The 25036-nt window shown below is 36.4% G+C and overlaps 1 protein-coding gene across 1 annotated transcript in view; it reads left to right on the top strand.

Moving 5' to 3' along the window:
• DNAH7 (dynein axonemal heavy chain 7) overlaps positions 1–25036 on the top strand; it is a 358505-nt gene that overhangs the window by 15687 nt on the left and 317782 nt on the right. Inside the window, exons 3-8 of the mRNA XM_023217897.2 lie at positions 2316–2378; positions 5160–5268; positions 6394–6541; positions 21357–21444; positions 22522–22702; positions 24961–25036. Of these exons, the coding sequence (XP_023073665.1) occupies positions 2316–2378; positions 5160–5268; positions 6394–6541; positions 21357–21444; positions 22522–22702; positions 24961–25036 (665 nt within the window). The remainder of the gene's footprint in view (positions 1–2315; positions 2379–5159; positions 5269–6393; positions 6542–21356; positions 21445–22521; positions 22703–24960) is intronic.

Below are 25036 nucleotides of genomic sequence, written 5' to 3'. Positions count from 1 at the left end.
ATCATAAACAGGATAGCAATATAATTTATCATCTAAACTGAGATGCCATTGAGAGTGAAAGTTCTACTAGTTATGCTTGGGCAAACTGAGACTGAAGGTGTAAACTGGGCCTGTCTTCAGCAAACTGAGACTAAAGGTCACCCTAAAAAGAGACTGCAATGGCTCTCTATTGCCAGCCTGGCCAGTCAAGTCCCAAAACCCATGTCCTCCATAATATAACAGCACCCACTTGTCTAGCTCTAGTTTGTTCTTCCCTTACCTTTTATTCAGGTTCCTACTCAAACATAACCTTTGCAGAGAGGCTCTCACAACTCCGTCTAACCTAGCACTTTTCCACTCCTTCCCTCTCTATCCTTTCACACTGTTTTATTATTATTCATTGTACATACTACTTTCTGAGGTTACATTATGGATCTGTTCTGAAATAACTGTCTGTACCTGCTCTAGAATGTGTACTCCATAAGCGGAGGGACTTAGTCCTTTCCACGGCTATAGACTAAGTATCTTAAGTAGAGCCCAGCACATGGTAGGAGCTGGTAAACCGTTGTTGAATTAGGGAATGGATTACCTTCCCCATCCACTCCAACACAGCCTCAAAGCCTGCCATTGACATTTAGACTCCAATTCTTGATGCACCCTCTGACTTCGATAAGCTTTTTGCTGTTCTTCTCTGTGGAGATCCAGCTGTGCTTTAAGGCTTAGCTTCCACACTTTTTCTTTTTGAAACTTTATTAGAATACTCTGCTCCACATCCTGTCCTAGATGGAAGTACACTCACAAGAGCTGGCAAGTTTTGATTGGTGAGTGTCAGTAGTTCCTAGGTAGAACTTGTGATCTTGGAGTGATAGTTAGGCCCTTGCAGTTTTGGATTGGGCTTATGAGACAGTGTATCGGGCAATTGTTCTTGTATATGCAGCTAGCTGTCCTTCTGCTACTAGCTGTCCTTGTGATAGCTTCTGTTCAGGCAAATTGTATATGAGAACCCTCTCTTTGTGACTTTTCTGGCTCCATTTTGTCAGGTTTGACACAGTGACTCCATTTTGAACCTGACAACTTTCACATCACCCACCAGGATGCCAGTGAAACTTGCTGGCAGGTGTATGCCTCTGGGTCAGCCTCGCACCACAGGCAGGGAAGGTGCCCACGGATGAGGATGCTGACTGCTGGCAGCCACACCATGGGAGCCATGAGAAAAAGCACTGGAACCAGGAAGAAAGCTGCTTCCTCTTACTGTAACCCTTTAGTACCCTTCATCATATTATGCTGGTTATCAAAGGAGAAACATTTTAGGGTTCCGTCAGATTTCCCAAAAGGGGGCGAAAAGGGTAGATTTGGAGCTGAGAGGCAATAAGTTGACAACGGGCCAAAAGCACAACTCATATTATCTGCTTTATGGATCAAAATTGTCATTTTGTTTTCTTTTTTCTTTCTTTCTTTCTTTCTTTCTTTCTTTCTTTCTTTCTTTTTTTTTTTTTTTTTTTTTTTGAGATAGGAACTCACTCTGTTGCCCAGGTTAGAGTGTGGTGGTGCAATCTTGGCTCATTCCAACCTCTGCATCCCAGGTTCAAGTGATTCTCTTGCCTCAACCTCTGAAGTAGCTGGGACTATAGGTATGCGCCACCACGCCTGGCTCATTTTTGTATTTTTAGTAGAGACAGGGTTTCACCATGTTGGCCAGACTGGTTTCGAACTCCTGACCTCAAGTGATCCACTCACCTCGGCCTCCCAAAGTGCTGGGATTATAGGCGTGAGCCACCACACCTTACCCAAAATTGACATTTTCAACTCAACAAATGTTTCCTCTCACCTAGATGAAACTCCTACCATAGAATTTTTCTCTGCTACAAAAGAGATAGCAACACTTTTCTCTGTAAGTTAATGCTAAAAAGTACAAGTGTTATTTATGGCTATGGAGGGTGCATTAACCTGAACACATATTCATCTTAGGAAGTGGACCATTTTGTTCTGTCAATAAGGACAAATATTTTAGTGATAGAGAGGAGAGGTAAAGTTGTATAAGCCCTTGACACTAACCAGGGTCAGATAACTTCTTAGAAGATGTGATACATAAAAGGTTTTGCATACTTTTTAAAGCTTTCTGATAAATATTGCTGAATATAATTTTCCTTTATTTTCTTGCTCTAAAGAAAATAATTCTGAGACAAACCTGAGAATTTTAAAAGCAGTAAAGTATATCTTTGAATATGTTGGATAATACGTACTTTTTAAATAGTCTTTCTGTAAAATTTGGTTTAGTGAATCAATTTTAGCACTAACAGAGTAAACACTTTTTTCCCCTCATATTTTTCACACAGGAGAAATCAGCCAGCAAAGAAAAGTTCAAGGCACCAGCAAGAGCTTTACCACAGCTGTCTATGGTAACTTATCCAGATATATTCTCATTGAATTTTTGTGTTTCAAAAAATGTTTATTAGATTTCTAACTTGAAAATAAGTAAGTGAATTCCTGCTCCACTTGATTCTCTTCTGATGGAGAAATTCTATGAGGTGTGCATATTAGGACAAATAACTATCTTAGTAAAGTAACCATAAGCTATAATTACCTCTATGTGTAGAATATTTCAATATTCTGAATGAACGACTTGCCAAGATGGGTTAGCAGAAGGAGTATCAGCATTGGAGTAAATAAAAAAGGGCTTGGGGTAAAGCTTTGCCTCTAATGGCTCTGTGCCCTTTGGGGAGTCACTTATCTCTTGAGCCTCAGTTTCTGAGTTTGAAAATGAGCTGAGTTGATCTGATTATCTTCAAGGAGATGGCTCCTTCAGCAGAAAAATGCCGTGCTACAAAATACTTCTTAGATCTTGGAATCTTTTTTCATTATTTTGACTATAAAGTGTCATTGTCTTGTGGAAGAGGCAGTTAATAGGCATTTTCAGTTGATAAAGCCCTGTACAAGTTAGATTTTACTGTAATAAAATTTATTGTCTAGTAATTATGTGGAGTTTAATGCCACCAAGTTACACTCTTGTGACTCCTAAAAGTTAAGGGGAAGGTCAATGCAAATATTACTATTTTTAAAAAATTGATAAAATATACATAACATAAAATTTACCATTTTAACCATTTTTAAGTATTCAGTGGCATTTAGTACATTCACATTGTTGTATAATCATTACTACCACTCATCTCCAGAACTCTTTTCATCTAACTAAACAGAAACCCTGTCCATTAAACAATAACTCCCTATTTTCCCCTCCCCCAGCTCCTGGCAAACCACCGTTCAACTTCTTGTCTCTATGTATTTGACTACTCTAGGTATTTCATATAAGTGGATTCATGCAATATTGGTCCTTTTATTCTGGCTTATTTCACTTAACATAATGTCTTCAAGGTTCATCCAAAGCATTATTTGCTTTGAAAGATATTTTAAAAGCTGAGAACAAACTGTAAAATTGAATTTGTGTTGCTTTGTGCAGAGAAGATTCCTGATAATTTGAAATGAAGGACAGTTTCACTTAGGAAACTTGAACTAACATTGTTAGATTAATTATATTGAACATTTAAAAATACAAATTTTAATTGAAAATATACTTTTATTCATAATGCTAAATTATTGTAAAATGTCTGCAGAATTGAGCCATAGCATGTTTTTTCTAGCTCTGCAAAATCCCTCTCAAATTTTCTAGTGTAAAAGATTAAAAAACTGAAACGGAATAGACATTTTTTAGTTTGTTGTGGATTGTTACTTTACATTTGTAGAAATATAAACTTAATTTAAATTTATTTATCGAATATCTGTGGCTGAGAGGAATAATAATTCTTGCTTGTCAGTGAAGCATATAATCATCTAAAATCTTTTATTGACTGATTTAACCTGGTTTTGTATTCATATTTGGCTGTGTCTTGCAGTTTTTCCTCAGCATTCTTTGAGTCTTATGTGTTTTAAGGGAGATCATATTTTCAACAGATATTTAGAAAATAAGCTATGAATTTTTTTAAAAACTACTTTTATTTGAATACAATATTAAGATTTGCACCTGGATAGAATTTCTCCAGCAGTAATTATGACCTAGAGTGATTTTCATTACAGACTTCAGGCTTCTAGAGGTGACCCCTGTAGTTGAAATCAAGGATGACCTGGCACTGGTGGCTCCCAGCCTCTCTGAGCTGGTGACCTGATTCTCACCCTTTCTGTACAACTCCTCGTAGCACTTTTATGAGTTTTAAAACTTTTATGGAGCAATACGAGAGTTGAGAAATGGGAAGGGCGGGTGGAAAAATGGAAGAGCACTGTCTTACATGTTTTCTTATCCTATTTTCTGTGTAAGAGGTACCTAAAGAGGTACTTGTGTGCAGGTGGTTTCTTTGGGAAGTGGAAGTAAGAGATTAGGGAGAGTAAAACTAGGCAGATGGAGAAGCCAGTACAGACATGGACTTTCAAGTTGGCTTGGATTTGAAAGGGAGAGACAGATTAAATTGTGTTAAAAATAAATAGATTGTACTTTAAAATCCGACTCTCTGGGTTTATTGAAGAACCATAGGCTTCAACAACAGTAGGTTTGTGTTCTGGTATTGCAATAATTGGCTTGAGCTAATTAGTCATTGCGTTTTTAGAAGGTGAAGGCGCTCTCTCCTCTGCCACAGTCCCCACCACACACTGTCGTTTCCCAGCGTGGAGCCTGAGTGCCAAGAGCCTATCATCATTAGCCTTCTCCCTTTTTATGACACCTGCTAAAATTGTGTATGTATAATAATTTGTCACCCCTGCTTTAAACAACGGAATACATTTGTGAGTTGCCAGAGCAATCTAGGGTGGTTTACAGCCATGAGAACAGGAAGACCTTTTGGAGCTGGAATGCAGAGGAGACCAGCAGAGAGCACCTCTCATTAAAATAGAAGGTTTAAAGACACTTGACAATATCTGGGGATGAGGAGCAGATGCTCTAGAATGAAGACCCTGGTTTTAGGTAACAGGCATTCACATCCAGCCAACCAGCAGCAGGACTTTTGCTAATGTCCCCCACGTGGTGCACACTGTGACCATTCACAGGCTTGAATAAGATCTGCTATTGAGTGTTTTCTATCCAGATGTTCTGATCTGTTTGAGAAAATGTCTGTGTTTATAAACACTCGTGCATTTCATGGAAAAAGGTTTTTTCTGATATTGTTTGTTAATGCTATTTAACTTTTATATTTTAGGTGAGTACAAAGCCCCACTGGCAGCAGGCAGCTCCATCATTCCATTTGAGTGTAAAGCAGGATGATGAGAGTTCAGAACCATTTAGTGTTAAAAATGAGCAGTCCTATGGTAAGAACTTCAGTATTCTAAATTAGATTTAAGGATAATTTCTAGAGAGAAAGAGACCAGACAATATTTAGTTAATAGTGTAATAGAATTACAAAGCCTAAATGACATTAATGTCAAGTAGAAAAAATTTTTTTCCCTCAGAAAATAATTGACTCTAGTTCTTAGTTATTTTAGGCTGTTGTAAATGCTCTAAGAGCTGATATTTTAGGAATTGGGATATTGATACTAAAACTTTTATTTATTGTGGTCAGAATTTGCCTCTACATAAAAGACTGAGATTTTTCTAAGAGGGATTTTAATACATTATATATATTTTTAATTTTTTGTGGATTTTAATAAATTGTGACCATTACTTCCAAATTAGTCATTTTAATGTTTTTACTATTTTGACTCATTAAATATAGTGTTTATCAGATTGATTACAGTTAATAGTAACTTTTTTGTCATGGTTCTTTAAAGTTTCTCAAATAGTTTTGTATCATGTTTTTATCATAATTTTAGTCTTCACTTTTAGAGAATTATATGTAAATATAATAGAAAATTTTTTAGTATATTAATCAAGATATAAATCAGTGGAATATTCTTGAAATAGACGTTTCTAGTTATGATGATACAAAGAGGAGTAGTTTAACTTCCTGATAGCAAAAAAAAAAAAAAAAAAAAAAAAAAATTATACTTAGGATTACTTGAGAACGTAATTTTTTCTTTTTTTTTGAGATGGAGTCTTGCTCTGTCACCCAGGCTGGAGTGCAGTGGCCGGATCTCAGCTCACTGCAAGCTCTACCTCCCAGGTTCACACCATTCTCCTGCCTCAGCCTCCTGAGTAGCTGAGACTACAGGTGCCCGCCACCTTGCCCAGCTAGTTTTTTGTATTTTTTAGTAGAGACGGGGTTTCACCGTGTTAGCCAGGATGGTCTCGATCTCCTGACCTCGTGATCCACCCGTCTCGGCTTCCCAGAGTGCTGGGATTACAGGCTTGAGCCACCGCGCCCGGCCGAAAATGTAATTTTTTTCTTTAAAGATTATTTAGCATCTTATTTTAAGCATGTAAAATACTTTAGCTTACCTTTTAGATGAATAATCATGCTTTTTTTTTTTTTTTTTTTTTTTTTTTTTTAATTTAAGCTGAATACATGGAACGTTTTGGAAAAAAGGGCAGATTACCCCACCAAGTTGATGACAGTTATGCTGGACCATCCACTTCCAAATCAAAGGGCAAATCTCCACATAAAGAACAAGAAAACTTTAGAAGTACTCTTGTTAACGTCATTATGTAAGTTCCATAAGCTAACCAGTATGTGTTATTCACATTGGAGCCGCTGGCAACGTTTAACCTAAGAATATTAGAATTCTGTGCGTCTCTAAGGGTGTCTCAAAGGCTTGTAGGAATGAGGTCAGAGTATAAATAATGAATGAAGGAGATTGAGTTTAACCCTATTAAGTGTGTTCCACTTTTAAATATCATGAGTTGTAAAAGTAGCAATGTTAATACTTGATGTTGGCTGAATTTCTGGGAGTTCTCATTATAGCCATGGTAGCCAGTGGAGGATTCCAGCAGGTTTTTTTTTTCCCCAGTCTCATCTGCTCAGGTGATGGGTGTGACTTTTCTGGCATTGTGATTCTCCTTGTATAAAAAAGGAATTGGGGTGAAATGGTCAGCAGTGTGTGCAAGGCCTGGTCTTATCTGGGTCTCACTGTTTCAGGACAGTGCACAAAGAGCAAGGAAGACGCAAGTCACCAGTTCCTTTTTGCCTTGTTTCCACACAGCTTTGTGCTAGTTGCTTAGAATTCTCTTTAGTTTCATTGTGATTCTCAGGGTGTACACAATTTGTGGGACAAATGAGGTTTCATGACCCATTGTGGTAAGTAACTCACCCACAGGACCCTGTTCTACTGTTCCATGTGGGACTTTACTGGCTAGATGGTCATCTTGAAGGGAGGAGTGTGGGTACTGAGTGCTTACAAGGCTAAAGAAGAGTGTGTCAGAGTCTCGTGCAGCTGGGTTGAGCATATGTGCCTCTTTTAGAATGACTTTGAGTTTGCTTTTGCCAGGTGCCACTAGGATGTTACCAGCTTTCCCCACTTACATTGCTTTCCTGACTTAAGCACTCTCAGATCACCCAAGCAGTATCATCAACACCCAAATCAATGGAAGGTAGACCTCTGGTTACGAATTTTTAGAAGAATTTTTTATTTTTTCTACCTAGAGCCCTGGCCAAGAAAGATAAGCTTTCTTGACACAACTTCCTGTGCCTGTTATTTTTAGTCCTCCCTTATTTGAGGATAGGGCAGATCTTGTTTCAGCTGTATACGGGATTTCAGTTGGAATTCCCCATTTCGCTCAGGGCTGTGGCATCATCTTCTTCCCCAGATGGGCATGAAAATCCACGGCCCTGCCCCCCATAAGGACACCCATAGCCTTAGGATGGCCCTGCCTGGCTACTTAATTTTTTTTCCCTCCTGATTATTCTGTTCCTTTCTTGTAAGCTCAGCTATACATTAAAAAGGAGCTTTGTGATATGTTATCCAGTATTTATACAATTGTACTGGGAGGTTTTATTTGTTGCTGTGTTGTAAGAAACAGAAGTCTATTTTAACCATTTTTTGTTATTTTTTAGTTGTGCCTTTTATAAACAGGATATACATGAACTTACAGAAATTCAATCTTAGAGTTCTGTACTTTAATCGCTTGTTTAATCCCATTTGTATTTATTGGTATTTCTTATATATGTGGACTTTTACCCATATATTTTATGTTTTCTATTTATCATATGTTGCTTTTGCTTATTTTTTTCTCTTTTTCTGCTTTCTATTGAAATTTCTCTATTCTTCCTTTATTTTTATTGGTTTAAAAGCTATGAAATATATTTCTCTTCTTTTAATGGTTACCCTAACATTTAAGACTACATATTTAATTTATATTTCTTGAAGTTGAAAATTCATTTTTTCTTTCTTCTGGATAACACACAAAAACCTTAAAATGATTTAATTTAGCTCTGAGCTTTCCTTTATATTTTCTATGTGATTATTGTTTAATATTTTAGTTCCACCAAGTCCTTAAGTATCCATATTCTCTCTCTTTTTTTGAAGTTAACACTTACTTAGATTTACTAACATGTTTTCTAATTTTTTAGAAAGTTGCTTTTGCATTCCACTTCTCATTTCTGGGTTCATTTTCTTTTTTGCTGAAGTTTGTCTCTTAGTAATTTACTCTTTCTTTCCACCTTTCTTCCTCCCTCCCTCCCTCCCTTCCTCCCTCCCTCCCTCCTTCCTTCCCTCCCTCTTTTCTTTCTCCTCCCTCTTTCCCTTTCCTTCCCTTCCCTTCTTCTTTTTCTTCCCTCCCTCTCTTTCTTCTCTCTCTCTTTCTCTTTCTTTTTTGAGACAGCATCTCACCCTCTTGCCCAGGCTGGAGTGCAGTGGCATGATCATGGCTTACTCCAGACCCTGGGCTCAGATGTTTCTCCCACCTCAGCCTACTGACTACAGGCACATGCCACCACACCTGGCTAATTTTTCGTATTATTATTTTTTGTAGAGATGGGGTTGCGCCATGCTGCCCTGGCTGGTCTCAAACTCCTGGGCTCAAGTGATCCCCTGCCTCAACCTCTCAGAGTGCTGGGATTGTAGGTGTGTGCCACTGTGTCTGGCCAGTAGTTCTTTTAATGAGAATAATGAGTAGTAAACTCTAGATTTTCATGTCTATAAAAGTCTCAATTTCATCCTTTTTCTTGAATTAATGGTTAAGTTGACTGTAGAATTAAAGAATAATAGCGGTTTTCCCCTTGCACATCTGGGAAATGATAGATTGAAAAATATTAATGATTATCTTTTTAAAAATTATTATTTCATTAGGTTTTGGGGAAACAGGTGGTGGTTGGTTGCATGGATAAATTTGTTAGTGATTTCTGAGATTTTGGTGCACCATCATCTAAACAGTGTACACTGTACCCAATGGGTAGTCTTTTATCCCTCACTCCCCTGCACCCCTTCCCCCTTGAGTCTCTAGAGTCCATTATATCATTCCTATGCCTTTGCGTCCTCATAGCTTAGCTCCCATATATGAGTGAGAACGTTCAGTGTTTGGGTTTTCGTTCCTGAGTCACTTCACTAAGAATAATGGTCACCAACTCCATCCACGTTGCTGTGAATACTGTTATTTTATTCCTTTTTATGACTGAGTAGTATTCCATGGCGTGTGTGTGTGTATGTATAACATTTTCTTTATCCACTCATTGATGAGCATTTAGGCTTTTTCCATATTTTTACAGTTGTGAGTTTTGCTGCTATAAACGTGTGTGTGAGTGTCTTTCTCATATAATGACTTCTTTTCCTCTGGGTAGATAGTAGTGGGATTGCTTCATTGAATGATAGTTCTATCTTTAGTTCTTTAAGGAATCTCCATACTGTTTTCTATAGTGGTTGCAGTAGTTTACATTCCTATTAGCAGTGTAAAAGTGTTCCCTTTTCAACACATCCATGCCAACATCTATTATTTTTTGATTTTTAAGTAATGGCCATTCTTGCAGGAGTAAAGTGGTATTGCATTGTGGTTTTGATTTGCATTTCCCCAATAATTAGGGATGTTGAGCATTTTTTCATATGTTCGTTGGCAATTTGTATATCTTGTTTTGAAAATTGTGTATTCATGTCTTTTGCCCACTTTTGATGGGATTTGTTTTTTTCTTCCTGATTTTTTGAGTTCCTTATAGATTCTGGATGTTAGTCCTCTGTCAGATGCATAGTTTGTGAATTTATTCTCCCACTCTGTGGGTTGTCTGTTTACTCTGCTGATTATTTCTTTTACTGTGCAGAAGCTTTTTAGTTTAATTAGGCCCCATATATTTATCTTTGTTTTTGGTGCATGTACTTTTGGATTCTTGGTCATGAACTCTTTGCCTAAGCTAATATCCAGAAGTTTTTCTGATGTAATCTTCTAGAAGTTTTATGGTTTCAGATCTTAGATTTAAGTCTTTGATCCATCTTGAGTTGATTTTTGTATAAGGTGAGAGATAACCATTATGTTTTGGCATGTATTGTTGACGAGAACTCTATGTGACTTTATTTGTCATTATTTTATTAGTAATCTGTCTTTGTTCTAAGTTTTTTTGGGGGGAACATTTTATTTTCAAAGCCTCACAGTTAGGCTTTTCTTCCCCCTTTTTAAAAAAAAGCTTTATTGAGAGATAATTCACATACCACTAAATTAATCTATGTAAAATGTAAAATTTAGTGAGTTTTAGTGAATTTCTGTAGTTGCACAACTTTCACCAAAATCCAGTTTTAGAATACTTTTGTCATTTACAAAAGTTTCCACTTGCCCATTTCAATTAATCCTCTTGCCCACTGGTTGCCCCAGGCAATCACTAGTCTTCTTTCCCTCTATACCTTTACCTTTTCTAAAATTTCATATAACTGCAATCATATATTTATTTCTGAGGTTTATTCATGGCGTTTATTGTGTTTGGGTATTGACTATTACGAATGATGCTGCTGTGAACATGCATGCATGTCTTCTTGTGAACATACATTTTCATTTCTCCTGGGCAGATAGTTGGGTATAGAATGAAGAGTTGTATAGTAGGTATATGTTCAACATTTTAAGATGTGCTAAATTGTTTTCCAAGGTGCTGTACATTTTATATTCCTACAAACAACATACGAAGAAGTTTCTAGTTTCTTTACCTTGCCCACACTTTGTTTTTATTTTATTTTGTTTTGACACTGTAGCCATTCTAGTAGATGTGTTGTATCTTATTATGGCTTTAAGTTGATTTCCCTAATGGCTAATATTGGGTATCATTTTTTGTGCTCGTTTGGCATTCATGTATCTTCTTTGATGAAGTGCCTATTTAAATATTTGGCCCATTTTTTATTGGGTAGTTTGCTGCTGGTCATTTCATTGGAAGAGTTCTTTATACATTTCCTTTACAAGCCCATTTCAGATATCTTTTGCAAATATTATCTCCCAGTTTGTGCCTTAGCTTTTCACACTATTGGTACATAATAATTTTATATATTTATGGGATACATGTAATATTTCAATATATGTATACATATATTGAAAATCAGGGTAATTGGGATATCTGTCCCCTCAAATATTTATTATTTCTTTGTGCAGATAACTGTTTGATATACTTGTTTTCTTTATTTTGAATATATATCCAGCAATGGGATTTCTGGATCACATAGTGTTCTGTAATTACTTTTGCAACAACCTAATAATTCTATGTTTACTTTTTAAAGGAACTTTCATACTGTTTTCTCTATTGGCTGTACTAATTTACATTCCCACCAGCAATGTGTGTGAATTCTCTTTCTCTACATCCTTGCCCACGTCTGTTATTTTTTGTCTTTTTGATAATAGCCTTTTTAACTGGGGTAAGATAATATCTCATTGTGGTTTTGCTTTGCATGTCCCTGATGATTAGAGATGTTGAGCAGGTTTGCACACATCTGTTGGCCATTTGTATGCCTTCTTTGGAGAAATATCTATTCAGATCATTTGCCCATTTTTAATCAAATCATTATTATTATTATTTGTTGAGTTGAGTTCCTTATATATTCTGGTTATTAATCCCTTATCCCTTGTCTATGCATAATTTGCAAACATCTTCTCCCATTCTGTGGGTTGTCTCTTCATTCTGTTGATTGTTTCTTTTGCTATGCAAACATTTTTAGCTTGATATAATCTTGTTTTTTCTTTTGTTGCGTATGCTTTTGAGGTCTTACCCCATTAAACCTTTGCCCAGACCAATCTCCTGAAGCATTTTAACAATGTTTTCTTCTAGTACTTTCATAGTTTCAGGTCTTAGATTGAAGTCTTTAATCCATTTTCATTTTATTTTTGTAGATGGTGAGAGATAGGGGTCTAGTTTTATTCTTCTGCATATGGATACTCAGTTTCCCCAGCACCATTTATTGAAGAGGCTGTCCTTTCCTCAATGTATGTTCTTTGCACCTTTGTCAAAAATGAGTTAAATATAAATGCGTGGATTTATTTATGCTTTCTCTATTCTTTTTCATAGGTCTAAGTGTCTGTTTTTATGTCAGCATTATGCTGTGTTGGTTACTATAGCTTTGTACTGTATTTTGAAGTTTGGTAGTGTGACTCTTCCATATTTGGTCTTGTTGTTGTTGTTAAGGATTAGGGCTATTTGGGGTCTTTTTTGGTTCCATATAAATTTTAGGATTTTTTTTCTGTGTCTGTGAAGAGTGTTATTGGTATTTCGATAGGGAGTGTATTGAATGTATAGATTGCTTTGGGCAGTATGGCCATTTTAACAATAATAATTTTTCCAATCCCTGATTGCTTTGCATTTTTTTTTTTTTTTTTTTTTTGAGACGGAGTCTCGCTCTGTTGCCCAGGTTGGAGTGCAGTGGCTGGATCTCAGCTCACTGCAAGCTCTGCCTCCTGGGTTTAGGGCTATGCCATTCTCCTGCCTCAGCCTCCCAAGTAGCTGGGACTACAGGTGTCCGCCACCTTGCCCTGATAGTTTTTTTTGTATTTTTTAGTAGAGACGGGGTTTCGCTGTGTTAGCCAGGATGGTCTCAATCTCCTGACCTCGTGATCTGCCCATCTCGGCCTCCCAAAGTGCTGGGATTACAGGCTTGAGCCACCGTGCCTGGCCTGCTTTGCATTTTTTAATGGATTTTCTTCTATTTGTTTTTTTCAGTGTTTCATATTTTTCATTGTGGATATCTTTCACTTGTTGATTAAATTTCTTCCTAGGTAATTAGTTTCTTAGCTGTTATAAATTGGATTGCTTTCTTTTTCTGAATGTTTGCTATTGGTGTATTGAAATGCTCCTGAGTTTTGTATGTTGATTATGTATCTTGGAACTTTGCTGAATTCATTTATTAGTTCTAACAATTTTTGGGTGGAGTCCTGTTTTTTCTTTCTAAATACAAGATCATGTCATTTGCAAACAAGAACAATTTGACTTCTACCTTTCCAATTAAGATGCCCTTTCTTTATCTTGTGTAATTGCTGTGGCTAAGACTTCTGGTACAATGTTGAATAAAAGTGGTGAAAGTGGCAACCTTGTCTCGTTCCAGATCTTAGAGAAAACTGTTTTAATTTATCCCCATTTAGTATGATGAAAGCTGCGGATTTGTCATATGTAGTCTTTATTGTTTTGTGGTATGTTCCTTCTGTACCAAGGTTGTTGAGAGTTTTTTCATGAGGGCATGTTGAATTTTATCAAATGCCTTTTCCACATATATTAAGATGATTGTATGGTTTCTCTTTCTTTGGTTGATGTGGTGTATCACATATATTGATTTATGAATGTTGAACCATCCTTGCATTTCTAGAATAAATCCCCCTTGATTTTGGTATATTATCTTTTTGATGTATTATTGGATTTGGTTTTAGTATTTGGTGAGGATTTTTATGTCTCTGTTCATTAGGAATATTGACCTGTAGTTTTCTCCTTTTGTTGTATCCTTATCTGGTTTTGGTATCAAGGTAATGCTTGCCTTGTAGAATGAGTTAGGAAAAATTCCTCTCTCTTCAAGTTTTTGGAATAGTTTGAGAAGAATTGGTGTTAGTACTTTAAAATTTTCATAGAATTCAGCAGTAAAGTTAACCAGTGTTGGGCTTTTCTTTCTGGGGAGACTTTTTATTACTGATTCAATCTCATTACTCATTGTTTGTCTGTGCAGATTTTCTATTTCTTCCCTGGTTCAATATTGGTAGTTTATATGTGTCTAGGAATGTGTCTATTTTTTCTAGGTTTTTGAATTTATTGTTGTGTAGTTGTCAATCATAATAGTCTCTAATGATTTTTTCTGAGTCTAGTTAGTGGTTTGTCAATTTTATTTCGCTTCTTAAAAAACTAAATTTTAAAAACTTTTTTTGTCTCTTTTTTTTTTTTTTTTCTTTTGAGGCAGAATCTCACTCTGTTGAGTACAGTGATGTAACCTAGGCTCACTTCAACCTCCACCTCCCGGGTTCAAGTGCTTCTCATGCCTCAACCTCCTAAGTAGCTGAGGTTATAGGCACACACCACCACCCCTAGCTAACTTTTTCTATTTTTTGTAGAAACAGGGTTTTGCCATGTTGGCCAGGCTGGTCTCTAACTCCTGGCCTCAAGTGATCCAGCTGCCTTGGCTTCCCAAAGTGCTGGGATTACAGGCATGAACCACTGCACCTAGATTGTGGTCTCTTTGATTTAATTCTACTCTGGTCTTTATTATTTCTTCTACTAATTTTGGATTTGATTTGCTCTTGCTTTTCTATTTTCTTAAGGTATGTTTTTATGTTGTTTATTTGAAATCTGTTTTTTATGGGTTTCTTACTGTAAACTTCCCTTTTGGCATTGCTTTTGCTGTATTCCATAGGTTTTGGTATACTATGTTTTCATTTTTGTTTGTTTCAAGAAATTTTTTATTTCCATCTTAATTTTTTCATTGATCCAATGGTTCTTCATGAGCTTGGTGTTTAATGTCCCTGTCTTTGTACTGTTTCTAAAGTTCTTCTTGCTGTTGGTTTCTGGTTTTACTTCATTGTATCTGATTTGATTTTTTTACATTTACTGAGACTTGTTTTGTGGCCTAACGTATGTTCTCACCTGGAGTGTGTTCCATGCACTGATCAGAAGAATGCATATGTTGTAGCTGTTGAAAGGAACATTTGGTCTATAGTGCAGTTTAGGTTCAGTGTTTCTTTGTTGATTTACTGTCTAGATGATCTGTCCAATGCTGAAAATGGGGAATTAAAGTTCTTTTCTATTATTGTGTTGGGGTCTATGTCTCTCCTTAACTTTAATAATATTTTCTTTATATATCTGAAAGCTCCAGTGTTGAGTGGGTATATATTTATAATTAGATCTACTTGGTGAATTGATGCCTTTTCATTATATAATGACCTCCTTTATCTCTTTTTGTGTTTTTTGACTTAAAGTCTATTTTGTCTGATAGAAGTATAGTTACTACTTCATCTGTAAAGACACACATAGACTAAAAGTGAAGATATACCATGCAAATTCCAAATCTGTTTTTGGTTCCCACTTGCATGGAATATCTTCACTTTTAGTCTATATGTGTGCCTTTACAGGTGAAATGAGTTTCTTGTCAGCAGCATATAGTTGGGTTTTGTTTTTTTAATCAACTCAGTTGGTCTGTATCTTTTAATTAGGGGAATTTAAACTGTTTATATATATTAAAAGTTGTTATTAATAGGTGAGGGCTTACTCCTGTCATTTTAATGATTGTTTTCTGGTTGTTTTATATGGCCTTCATTCTCGTCTTAGTGCTTACCTTTGTGATTTGGTGTTCTCCTTTAATAATAATGCTCCATTCCTTTTTCTCATTTGTGTATCTGCTCTTCTAGTGAATTTTATGCTTTAGTGTGTTTTCACAATGGTAGATGTCATGCTTTTGCTTCCAGATACAGGTCTCTCTTAACCATATCCTATAGGACCTGTTTAGTGGTGAATTTGCTCAGTTTTTATTTGTTAGGGAAAGTCCTTATTTCTCCTTACTTCTGAAGGATAGCTTTGCTAAGTATAGTATTCTTGGTTGATTTTTTTTTTTTCTTTTAGCACTTTGAAAATATAGTCTCATTCTGTCTTGGTCTTTAAGGTTTCTGCTGATAAATATGCTGTTTTTCTGTTGACAATTCCCTTATATGTCACTTGACAAGAAAATTTTACAAGTTTTCTTGTGCTGTTTTTAGAATTCTTTGTCTTTGACTTTTGACAGATTAACTATGTATGTTGTGCCTCAGAGAGGAACTTTTTGGATTGAATCTATTTGAGGATCTTTCTGAGTTTTGTATTTCTAGATGTTTACATCTCTTCTAAGACTTTGGAAGTTTTCAGTTATTATTTCATTAAATTAATTTTCTATGACTTTCCCCATCTTTTCTCCTTCTGGAACTTGCCAAATTTCAATATTTGTTTGCTTGATGGTGTCCCATATGCCCCTCAGGCTTTCTTCATTCTTTTTGATTCATTTTTTTTTTTTTTTGTCTCAATGGGTTATTTCAGAATACCTGTCTTCAAGTTAAAAAATTCTTTCTTCTACTTGATCTAGTCCATTGTGGAAACTCCTGATTTTATTTTTTATTTTGTTCATTGAATTCTTCAGTTTCAGGATTTCTGTTTGATTCTTTTTTTATGACATCTATCTCTTCATTAAATTTCTAATTCAGATTATGAATTTTTCTGATTTGTTTGTATTGTTTATATGTATTCTCTTGTATCTTGCTGAGTTTTCTTGAGATCGTTATTTTGAATTTCTTTTCAGGCGCTTTTTAGATTTCCTTTTCTTTGGGGCCTATTGGTAGAGAATTGTGTTTCTTTGCAGGTATTGTGTTTCCTTGATTTTTTCCATGTTTCTGTTGTCCTTATGTTGATGTCTGTGCATCTGCTATAACTGTCACTTCTTCCAATTTTATGAAGTAGCTTCCATAGGAAAATACTTTTCTTGTGAATGTATCAATATGTTAACTGGGTAGGGTGCTTTGGCTTTGGTTCTGGGTGGACACCATAGTGTAATGTTCATATGATTGCTTTGATTGTATTTGATATCAATGGTGTCTGCAAATTAGTTAGTGGCTATGCTGTGGGTGTTTGTGGAGGCTGTGATGAGGCTTTGCTAAGGACAGGGACACCAGGTAGGCTGGTCCTTAGGTCCCTAGGTGGTACATGGCAGCACTGGCAGGGGATGTGGTATGACTCATGGAGGGTAGTATCTGGGTCCCAGGAGGGGTGTGTGGGTGCTGGCAATGGTGGCAGTGGACCAGGTGGACTGGTTCTTGGTTTCCTGGGTGGCATGCATGGGCACTGGCAGTGTTGAGCCCTGGGAAGGCAGTCCTTAGGTCTCTAGGCAGAGCATGTGGGCACTAGTAGGCAAGGAGATCTGCTCTTTGGGACCCAGACGGGTTGCACAGATGCCAGCAATAGTGAAGGCAGGTTGGTCCTTGAGTGCTAGAGTGGATCACACCCAGAGTATTGGCCAGCTTAAAAGTTCCAGGGTGGGGCAGGTGGGCACTGGCAGTGTCAGCAGTGGGGTGGGCAGGCTGGTCCCTGGACCCCCAGGTGGGACACACAGTGGCCCTGCTGATGAGGGGGCAAGGTCATTGTTGGTGGCAGTGGCCCCAGCTAGACTGCTCTTAGGCTCTGGGGAGTGCACACTTTGGTTCCCAATACCCTGGGGGAAGCCTCCTCCTTGATGTGCTGGACTGCCTCTTCCTTGGGTGGTAGGACACTGCATGAACTTGGGTGCTGGTGCTGTGGCTGCCCACTGGGTTCAGCCAATGCCATGCTATTGTAGCCATCTGGGTGGATGTAGGGGGATGTCAGTGGGGCCTTAAGAACATGGAGGCCAGGCACGATCACTCATGCCTGTAATCCCAGAACTTTGAGAGGCCAAGGCAGGCAGATCACCTGAGGTCAGGAGTTCGAGACCAGCCTGGCCTACATGGTAAAACCCTGTCCCTACTAAAAATACAAAAAAAATTAGCTGGGCCTGGTGGTGGGCGCCTGTAGTCCCAGCTACTTGGGAGGCTGAGGCAGGAGAATTGCTTGAACTTGGGAGGTGGAGGTTTCAGTGAGCTGAGATCACGCTATTGCACTCCAGCATGGGCAACAAGAGTGAAACTCTGTCTGGAAAAAAAAAAAATAAAAGAATGTAGAGATGTAGGTACTATTGTGCCCTGGGCAGGGTGTAATCCTGTGGTGTTGGCTGTGCTCTCAAAATGGTGCAGTGCTATAGCAGCTTGGGTTCCAGAAATGGGATTTAGCCTGAGTTCCCTCTCTGGAACAATGCAGTTGTGGGTGCTCCATGCAGCACCCTATACTAGGCTCAGGGATCCTGAGAGCCAACAGGCTTTTCTGTATCTAGGACTGCAGGTTTCTTTGGTGGAAATGTGGACAGCTGGGAAATATCTCACTTACATTTTTCCTGCAATGGATCATTCCTCCTGGCTGTGGGCTGAACTGGCCTACTGCCCTGCTTTCCTCTCTACATTGCCATCTTGAGCTTTCCATGTCTCAGAGGGTCCCTATTTTTTCTCTGCTGGATTCCAGTGTTCTCCCCTAGATGCTCTACTTGATGTGTGCTTATGTATTTGATGTTTTGATCCTTCTTTATAGAAAAGACAGGCACTGGGCACCTCTCTTCAGCTACTTCACACAATCATCCTTGAGAGCAGTTTGGCAGTAAACATGACAGTCTTCTGTCATCCTCTCTTCTCCTTTGTTCATTCAGTTTTCTTCCTCCAACAAATCCAAAGTGCCTTAGAGGTGGTGGAAAGACCCATCAGACTTAATACAGTAGAAGGTGATGCAACAGTGGTTGCAGGTTCTATCAATGTTTTTTGAAAAGAAAAAGTTTTACATTTTGTTAAGATATAATTTATCAATTTTCCTTTTGTTGTTCATACTTTTGGAGTTATATAAGAGTCTTTTCCTAATACAAATTCTCAAAGATTTCCTCCTATATTTTCTTCTGGAAGCCTTATAGGTTTTTTTGAGACAGAGTCTTGCTTTGTCACCCAGGCTGGAGTGCAGTGGCGTGATCTTAGCTCACTGCAACCTCCGCCTCCCAGGTTCAAGTGTTTTTCCTACCTCAGCCTCATAAGTACCTGGGATTAAGGGTGTGCACTCCCACTACCAGCTAATTTTTGTATTTTAGTAGAGATGAGGTTTCCCCATGTTGGTCAGGCTGGTCTCAAACTCCTGACCTTGGGTGATCCACTTGCCTTGGCCTCCCAAAGTGCTAGGATTACAGGCATGAGCCACTGTGCCTGGCTTAGGTTTTTAAAAATAATTTTAACTCTTGCATTTACATACATGATACATTTCAACTTCATTTTTGTCTATGGTGTGAGGGATGGTTTGAGGTTCAATTTTTTTGGCATATAAATGTTCAAATGTTTCAACCCCTAATCCCTTGAATTACCTTGGCATACTTGTGGGAAATAATTTGACCATATATGAGGGACTGTTTTTGTTCCATTGATCTATATGTTTATTCTTACACCAGTACCATACTTGTCTTGATTACTTTAGCTTCATAGTAAGTTTTGAAATTAGATAGTTTAAGCCCTCAAAATTTATTCTTCTTTTTCAAAATTGTTGTGAGTGTTTTAGGTCTTTTGCATTTCTACGTACATTTAGAGATCAGCTTTCAGATTTTGTAAAGGAAAAATGCATACTGGGATTTAGAAAGCATTGCATTGAGTCTATGAATCAATTTTTGGAGAATTGTCATTTCAATAATATTGAGTTGCCTAGTCCATGAACATGTTATTTCTCTCCACTTATTTAGATCTTCAGTTGCTCTCAGCGCTTTTTATGTATTTGTGTGTAGAAATCTTGCCCTTCTTTTTAAAAATGTAATCCCACTAAAAAATTTTATTGTGAATGAAATTATTGAATTTTATTTTCTGGTTGTTCTTCGCCAGTATATAGAAAAATCAATTGATTTTTGCTTGTTGACCTTACATTTTGAGACCTTACTAAACTTACTTATTTTAGAGCTTTTAAAAGTTCCTTAGAATTTCCTATACATACGATCATGCTGTATGCAAGTAAAACAATTTTACATCTTCATTTCCAACTTGGATGCTTTTCTTTTTATATCCTTTTTGCACTTATTAGGTCTTTTGATATATTATTGAAAAGAATTGGTGAGAGTGGAATTCTTAGTCTAAGGGAGAAAGCATTCAGATTTTCACATTAATGTGAAATGTTAGTTGTAGGTTTTTAAGACACTTTGTGGAGAAAAGGAACCCTTGTACACTGTTGATGGGAATGTAAATTAGTACAGCTATTATGGAAAACTGTACAAATATTCATCAAAAAACTAATAATAGGATTACCATATGATCTAGCAATCTCATTTTTGGGTAGTCACCCAAAAGATTTGAAATTAGTATGTTCAAGAGATATCTGCATGCCCATGTTCATTTCAACACTGTTTATAATAGCTGAGTTATGTAATCAACCTGACTGTCCATCCACAGGTGAATGAATCCACAGATGTTTGTAGTTAGAATATCAACCCTTTTCTCTCCATGTACTAAATACTTTGAGGATTTCTACTACTTTCATACTTGCATTCCCTCACTTAACAAACATTTATTGAGCACTAGCTATGTATTGAATTAAACAGAGACATTACCCAAAGCCTTGACTCTTTTATCTTGTCCATATAATTGAAAAGAATATGTACAATTCACAAAACACTGGATTCCTGCATTTGCAAAAGATAAATAAGTTAGAAGATCTCTTCTGGGTACCCACTTTGGTATGGTATCTCAGATATACTCAATAAACCTCGAGTCTTCCCTCACTGGGCAGTTAGTGGGAAGGTGTATTTAGTTATACAGCATCAGCGATCTGTATCCATCTTAGGTGAAGTTGAAATCCAGAGAATGATACAGTCAATTATAAAGAGGTAGAGCTATCCCAGAACAACTTATTTTTCTGAAAATGTGAACTATGCCTTTCTGCCCAGTGTAGCCCCAGAGCATGTCACAAAATGTGACTCATCTTTGGCATATATTTTGAATTGAATTATAGTTAGAAACATTATTGTGTTATATGAACACATACCCAATAATAAATACATAGGCACATAAGAGCTTCCATGTCACTGATTGCTAACTTGTATGTCTATAGAAATCTGAGAAATGGCCTTTTGAAAAATGTGTCTGTGTCTTCTGCAAAACTGTGTTTAAAGTACTTTCCATCAATGCTGTTTTTAAAACTCATATTTATAAGTAACCATGCATATTTTAGGAATAATGCAAGAGTGTTCCTTTATAAGTTCAAAGAAGAGAGAGAAGAGAGAGCTTGATTCTTGAGTAATGAGGAAGAATAAGTAAAGGCCATCGAGAAGGGTGTGATTTCTGAATAGGTCTTGCAAATAACTTCCAATATAATTGTCTCTCTATGAATAAAGTATTTGGAGAGGAATATAGCACCAAACAAATATGTATACTGTTTGTAAAATGTTCAACAATTCATTTTTCCTTATGATTTAATAGAAAATGGTCCTGGTATTCTTATATCCATTGTTTTGTGTTCTAACTGTCTGTTATCTGCTTTTGAATAGTATGTTTATCGTTTTCTTAGGCAACAAGGTGCTGACTTAGACTCAGCTGTCCCTGATGGAAGTACAATTCCAAAACCGACCACTTCTGCTATAGAGAAAGACATCTTGGTAACAGGCCATTTCTTTTGTCAGTATAATTGAAAATGAAAGAAACACTTGAAGATAATTTTATGCTTTTGAGAACACTCTGTGCTCCTCCTTTGTGAAACTCTGTGGACATAGGAATAAATACAGAGTCCTATAAAAAGGCTCTGTGGGATTTATAGAATAAATCATTCTCTCCCTTGCTACCCAAGACCACAGTTTAAAAAAGTTTCAAATCTATCTGCTCTCCATATTAAAACCAGCCTCGGTCATGTATAGTTTCATGTGCCTTAATTTTTTTATGAGAAATTATCCTATAATAATTATATAATGTATATTTTACAAGGCATATTAACTTACTTGAGAAATAGTAATTATTCAAGTATTTTAAATACATAATAATTTTTAAAAATGTAAATATCAAAGATAACACTGCTAATTAAAAGATATTTTGACGTTTAAATTTTTTCTAATAAGTGACATGTAAAAATTTGTGAACAGATATTGAAGTTAAATGTTCATTATTATAGAAATAATAACTTGTTTTAAAATGAATATTTTATGAGCATGTCCAATAGCAGCTATAAAATTATAGTATGGAATATTAATAGGCCAGTTGGAAATGTCCTAAATCCTATTGTATAATATTTCTGGAGTGAATATATAGCGATATTGATTTGCTTACAGCTTTTAAGATCTCTTCTGATAATAATAAAAGGACAAAAACTAACAACACATTTAAAAAATTTACAAAACACTAATTCAGCATGGACTCTGTTATATTATATATACTTATATATAAGTATATATACTCATCATATACTTATATAAGTTATATATACTCATCATATATTTGGTAATATAACTTGATGTTTTACAGTATAGTTATAAACTGAGATAAGAGTTTTAGTTTTCATGAAAATACACATTTGTAACATTTAGGAGATATCAAATAATGCCTGTGTGAATTGTACCAAATACTTTTTTATCCTTTATAAATACTTTGTTCTCCTAAAACTTGAATTTTGCTCAGTAGTTTTATTTTTGATAAACATACTTCTTTTGTTGTACATTTACATTTTTCTTATCTTCTTTTTGTAGAGATATTACTATTATATTCACCATGGAATTGATACAGACCATGTAGCCCCGATGGAAGATTCGTGGTTAGAACATGTACTGGGTTTAGTTCCACAACATCTGAAAGTCTTCACTGACAGCATAGCTACATTATCTGATGAAATGAGAGAGGATTATCTTCTTAGTGTAAAGAAATCCATAGGTAAATTGGTATTATGCTTTGATTTTTAATTTGAATATGTGTCTCATTAAAGATAATTTTTGTATGTTTTGTATTAAAAATTAATACCTATACTTGAAACTATTCACAATATTATAATTATGCCATTTCTTACATTGCTGTTATATTACTTAAGATCTTAGGCAAATTCATTAATGAGGTATTACAAAAAATAATTCTATTTCTATTTGTAGAGATATATCCCCACCACAAAGGATAGCACTGAAGAAAATTATAAAGTATTAATTTCAAGCCCTCAAGATATTTTGGGAGCGTCTAATTTATTCAAGGCATTAGGCATTTAGGAGATAACCTCTCCCTTTAAGATGGTCTCTTCATTCCAGGATCTTTTGGTGTAGACATGAGACAAGACATACATATTTAAATAATTACCTAAAAGTGTAAGCATTAACAATGAACATTAATATTAATAATGTCATAAATTAGAATGTGATTAATAAAAAGTTGTTGCAGTAGACCAAAGGTTGACAGACTATAGCTCACAGGCAAATCTGGCCACTGCCTGTTTTCATAAATAAAGTTTTATTGGAACATAGCCACACTAATTCATTTGCATGTTGTCTATAAATCTGGCTGCTTTTGAGCTACAAGAACAAAATTGAGCAGTTGTGACAGAAGCCTTGTGGCCCACAAAGTTGAAAATAGTTACAGTCTAACCCTTTACATAAATAATTTGTTGACCCATGGTACAGACAAATAGATCCTAAGACTGATTGATTATCAGAACCATTTTAAAAATACTGACTTCTGGCCCCAGCTGAATTAAAATCCCTGGAGGCAGGGCCTTGGAATCTGTACTTTTTAAAAAGCGTCTCCAGTTGGTTGTGATAGTAAACATAGTATGACAGATGCTGTGTTCAAAGTTGGAGAAATAATAATGCTTTGGAGTAATGTGTGGGACCCTTCTTGGTGGAGGACATTCATTGTATTTGTGACTTCTATGGAGTATCCTGGTAATATAAAAATAAAGAGCCTAATCCCTGCCCTCAGAGTTCATAGTGTAATGAAGGAGATAGACAAATAACTAAATAATACAGCAAAGTAGTAAGTCCAAAGAGGAGAGAAACAGAAGATACACTGTAAGGGAGAAGAGGTCATCTCTGACTTGGGAGGAAGGACTCTGGAGGAGCCTAAACTAAGTCTTGAAGGATGAGCAACAGTCTAGCAGGGAACATGCTTGGCCTAAGAAATGGTGTGAATGATAGCAGATGTGCATGAGAGCCTCTTCGGGGCTTGTAAGCAGTTCTGAAGCCAAAGCATAGGCTGCATTTGGGGAAGGGGATAGAATCTGAAGGGCCTTATATGCCTTTTTAGAGCACTTAAAGGTAAAGGAGAGTCTCTGAAGGAGTGTAGGGAAGGGGGTAATACATACGATTTGCATATTAGAGCATCTTGAAAGACAGGCAGAAGAATTAGAATTAAATGTGAATTAAAGACCGTAGAAGACAGAAGCGAGATAGCTGACTTTACTGATTTTGTAACAAGGCTGTTTTATGCTCTTCTGCAGCTTAAAAGAGAACAAAGCAATACTGTTGTCCCTTGGTATCCATAGGAGATTGGTTCCAGGACACTCCCCTCCCCAGCAGATACCAAAATCTGCAGATGCTCAAGTCTCTGTTATAAAATGGCATAGTATTTGCATATAACCTATGTACATCCTCCCGTATGCTTTAAATCATCTCCAGATTTCTTATACCACCGCATACAATGTACATGCTATGTAAGTCGTTGTTACACTGTGTATTTTTGTGTCAATTTTTATTGTTGTCTGTTATTTTTTCTGAATATTTTTGATTCATGGTTGGTTGAATCCATGGGTGCAGAACCTGCAGATGCAGAGGGCCAACTGTACGTACCTTTTCTCAGTGAAATAGAACTACTACTACTACTACCCTGTATTGTTGACCTTCAATTCAACAAGAATATTTCTGATGGAATAGCTATAAAGGAAAATGTAATATTAGGAGCAAGTATTCCTTTCAAATGAAAGAGGAGGGACACATTCTGTTAAGAAAGGGAACATATATCCTCAAAGACACAGACATGGCACATTTTCTTGTAAGATTTTAAAATTTTTCTTCTGTTCATAAGTGCTCATTATTAAGCAACTTTAATATAATTTAAACAGTTAATTTTAATAGAACTAGCATTGCAATTGCTTGGAAATATACTACAGTTAATATAAGGTTATCTATCAGAATTTTAAAATTTTCTTTTAGTTGATTTCGTTTTAAAAGATCCTCGAGAGAAAGAAGATGATAAGAAGACAGATGAACTTCCAGCCCATCGTGCTGA

The sequence above is a fragment of the Piliocolobus tephrosceles genome, chromosome 11 (genome assembly GCF_002776525.5).
Source record: "Piliocolobus tephrosceles isolate RC106 chromosome 11, ASM277652v3, whole genome shotgun sequence".
Classification (NCBI taxonomy): Eukaryota; Metazoa; Chordata; class Mammalia; order Primates; family Cercopithecidae; genus Piliocolobus; species Piliocolobus tephrosceles.
The sequence above is the reverse complement of the archived record's forward strand: the minus strand, read 5'-3'. Positions and strand labels throughout refer to the sequence as shown.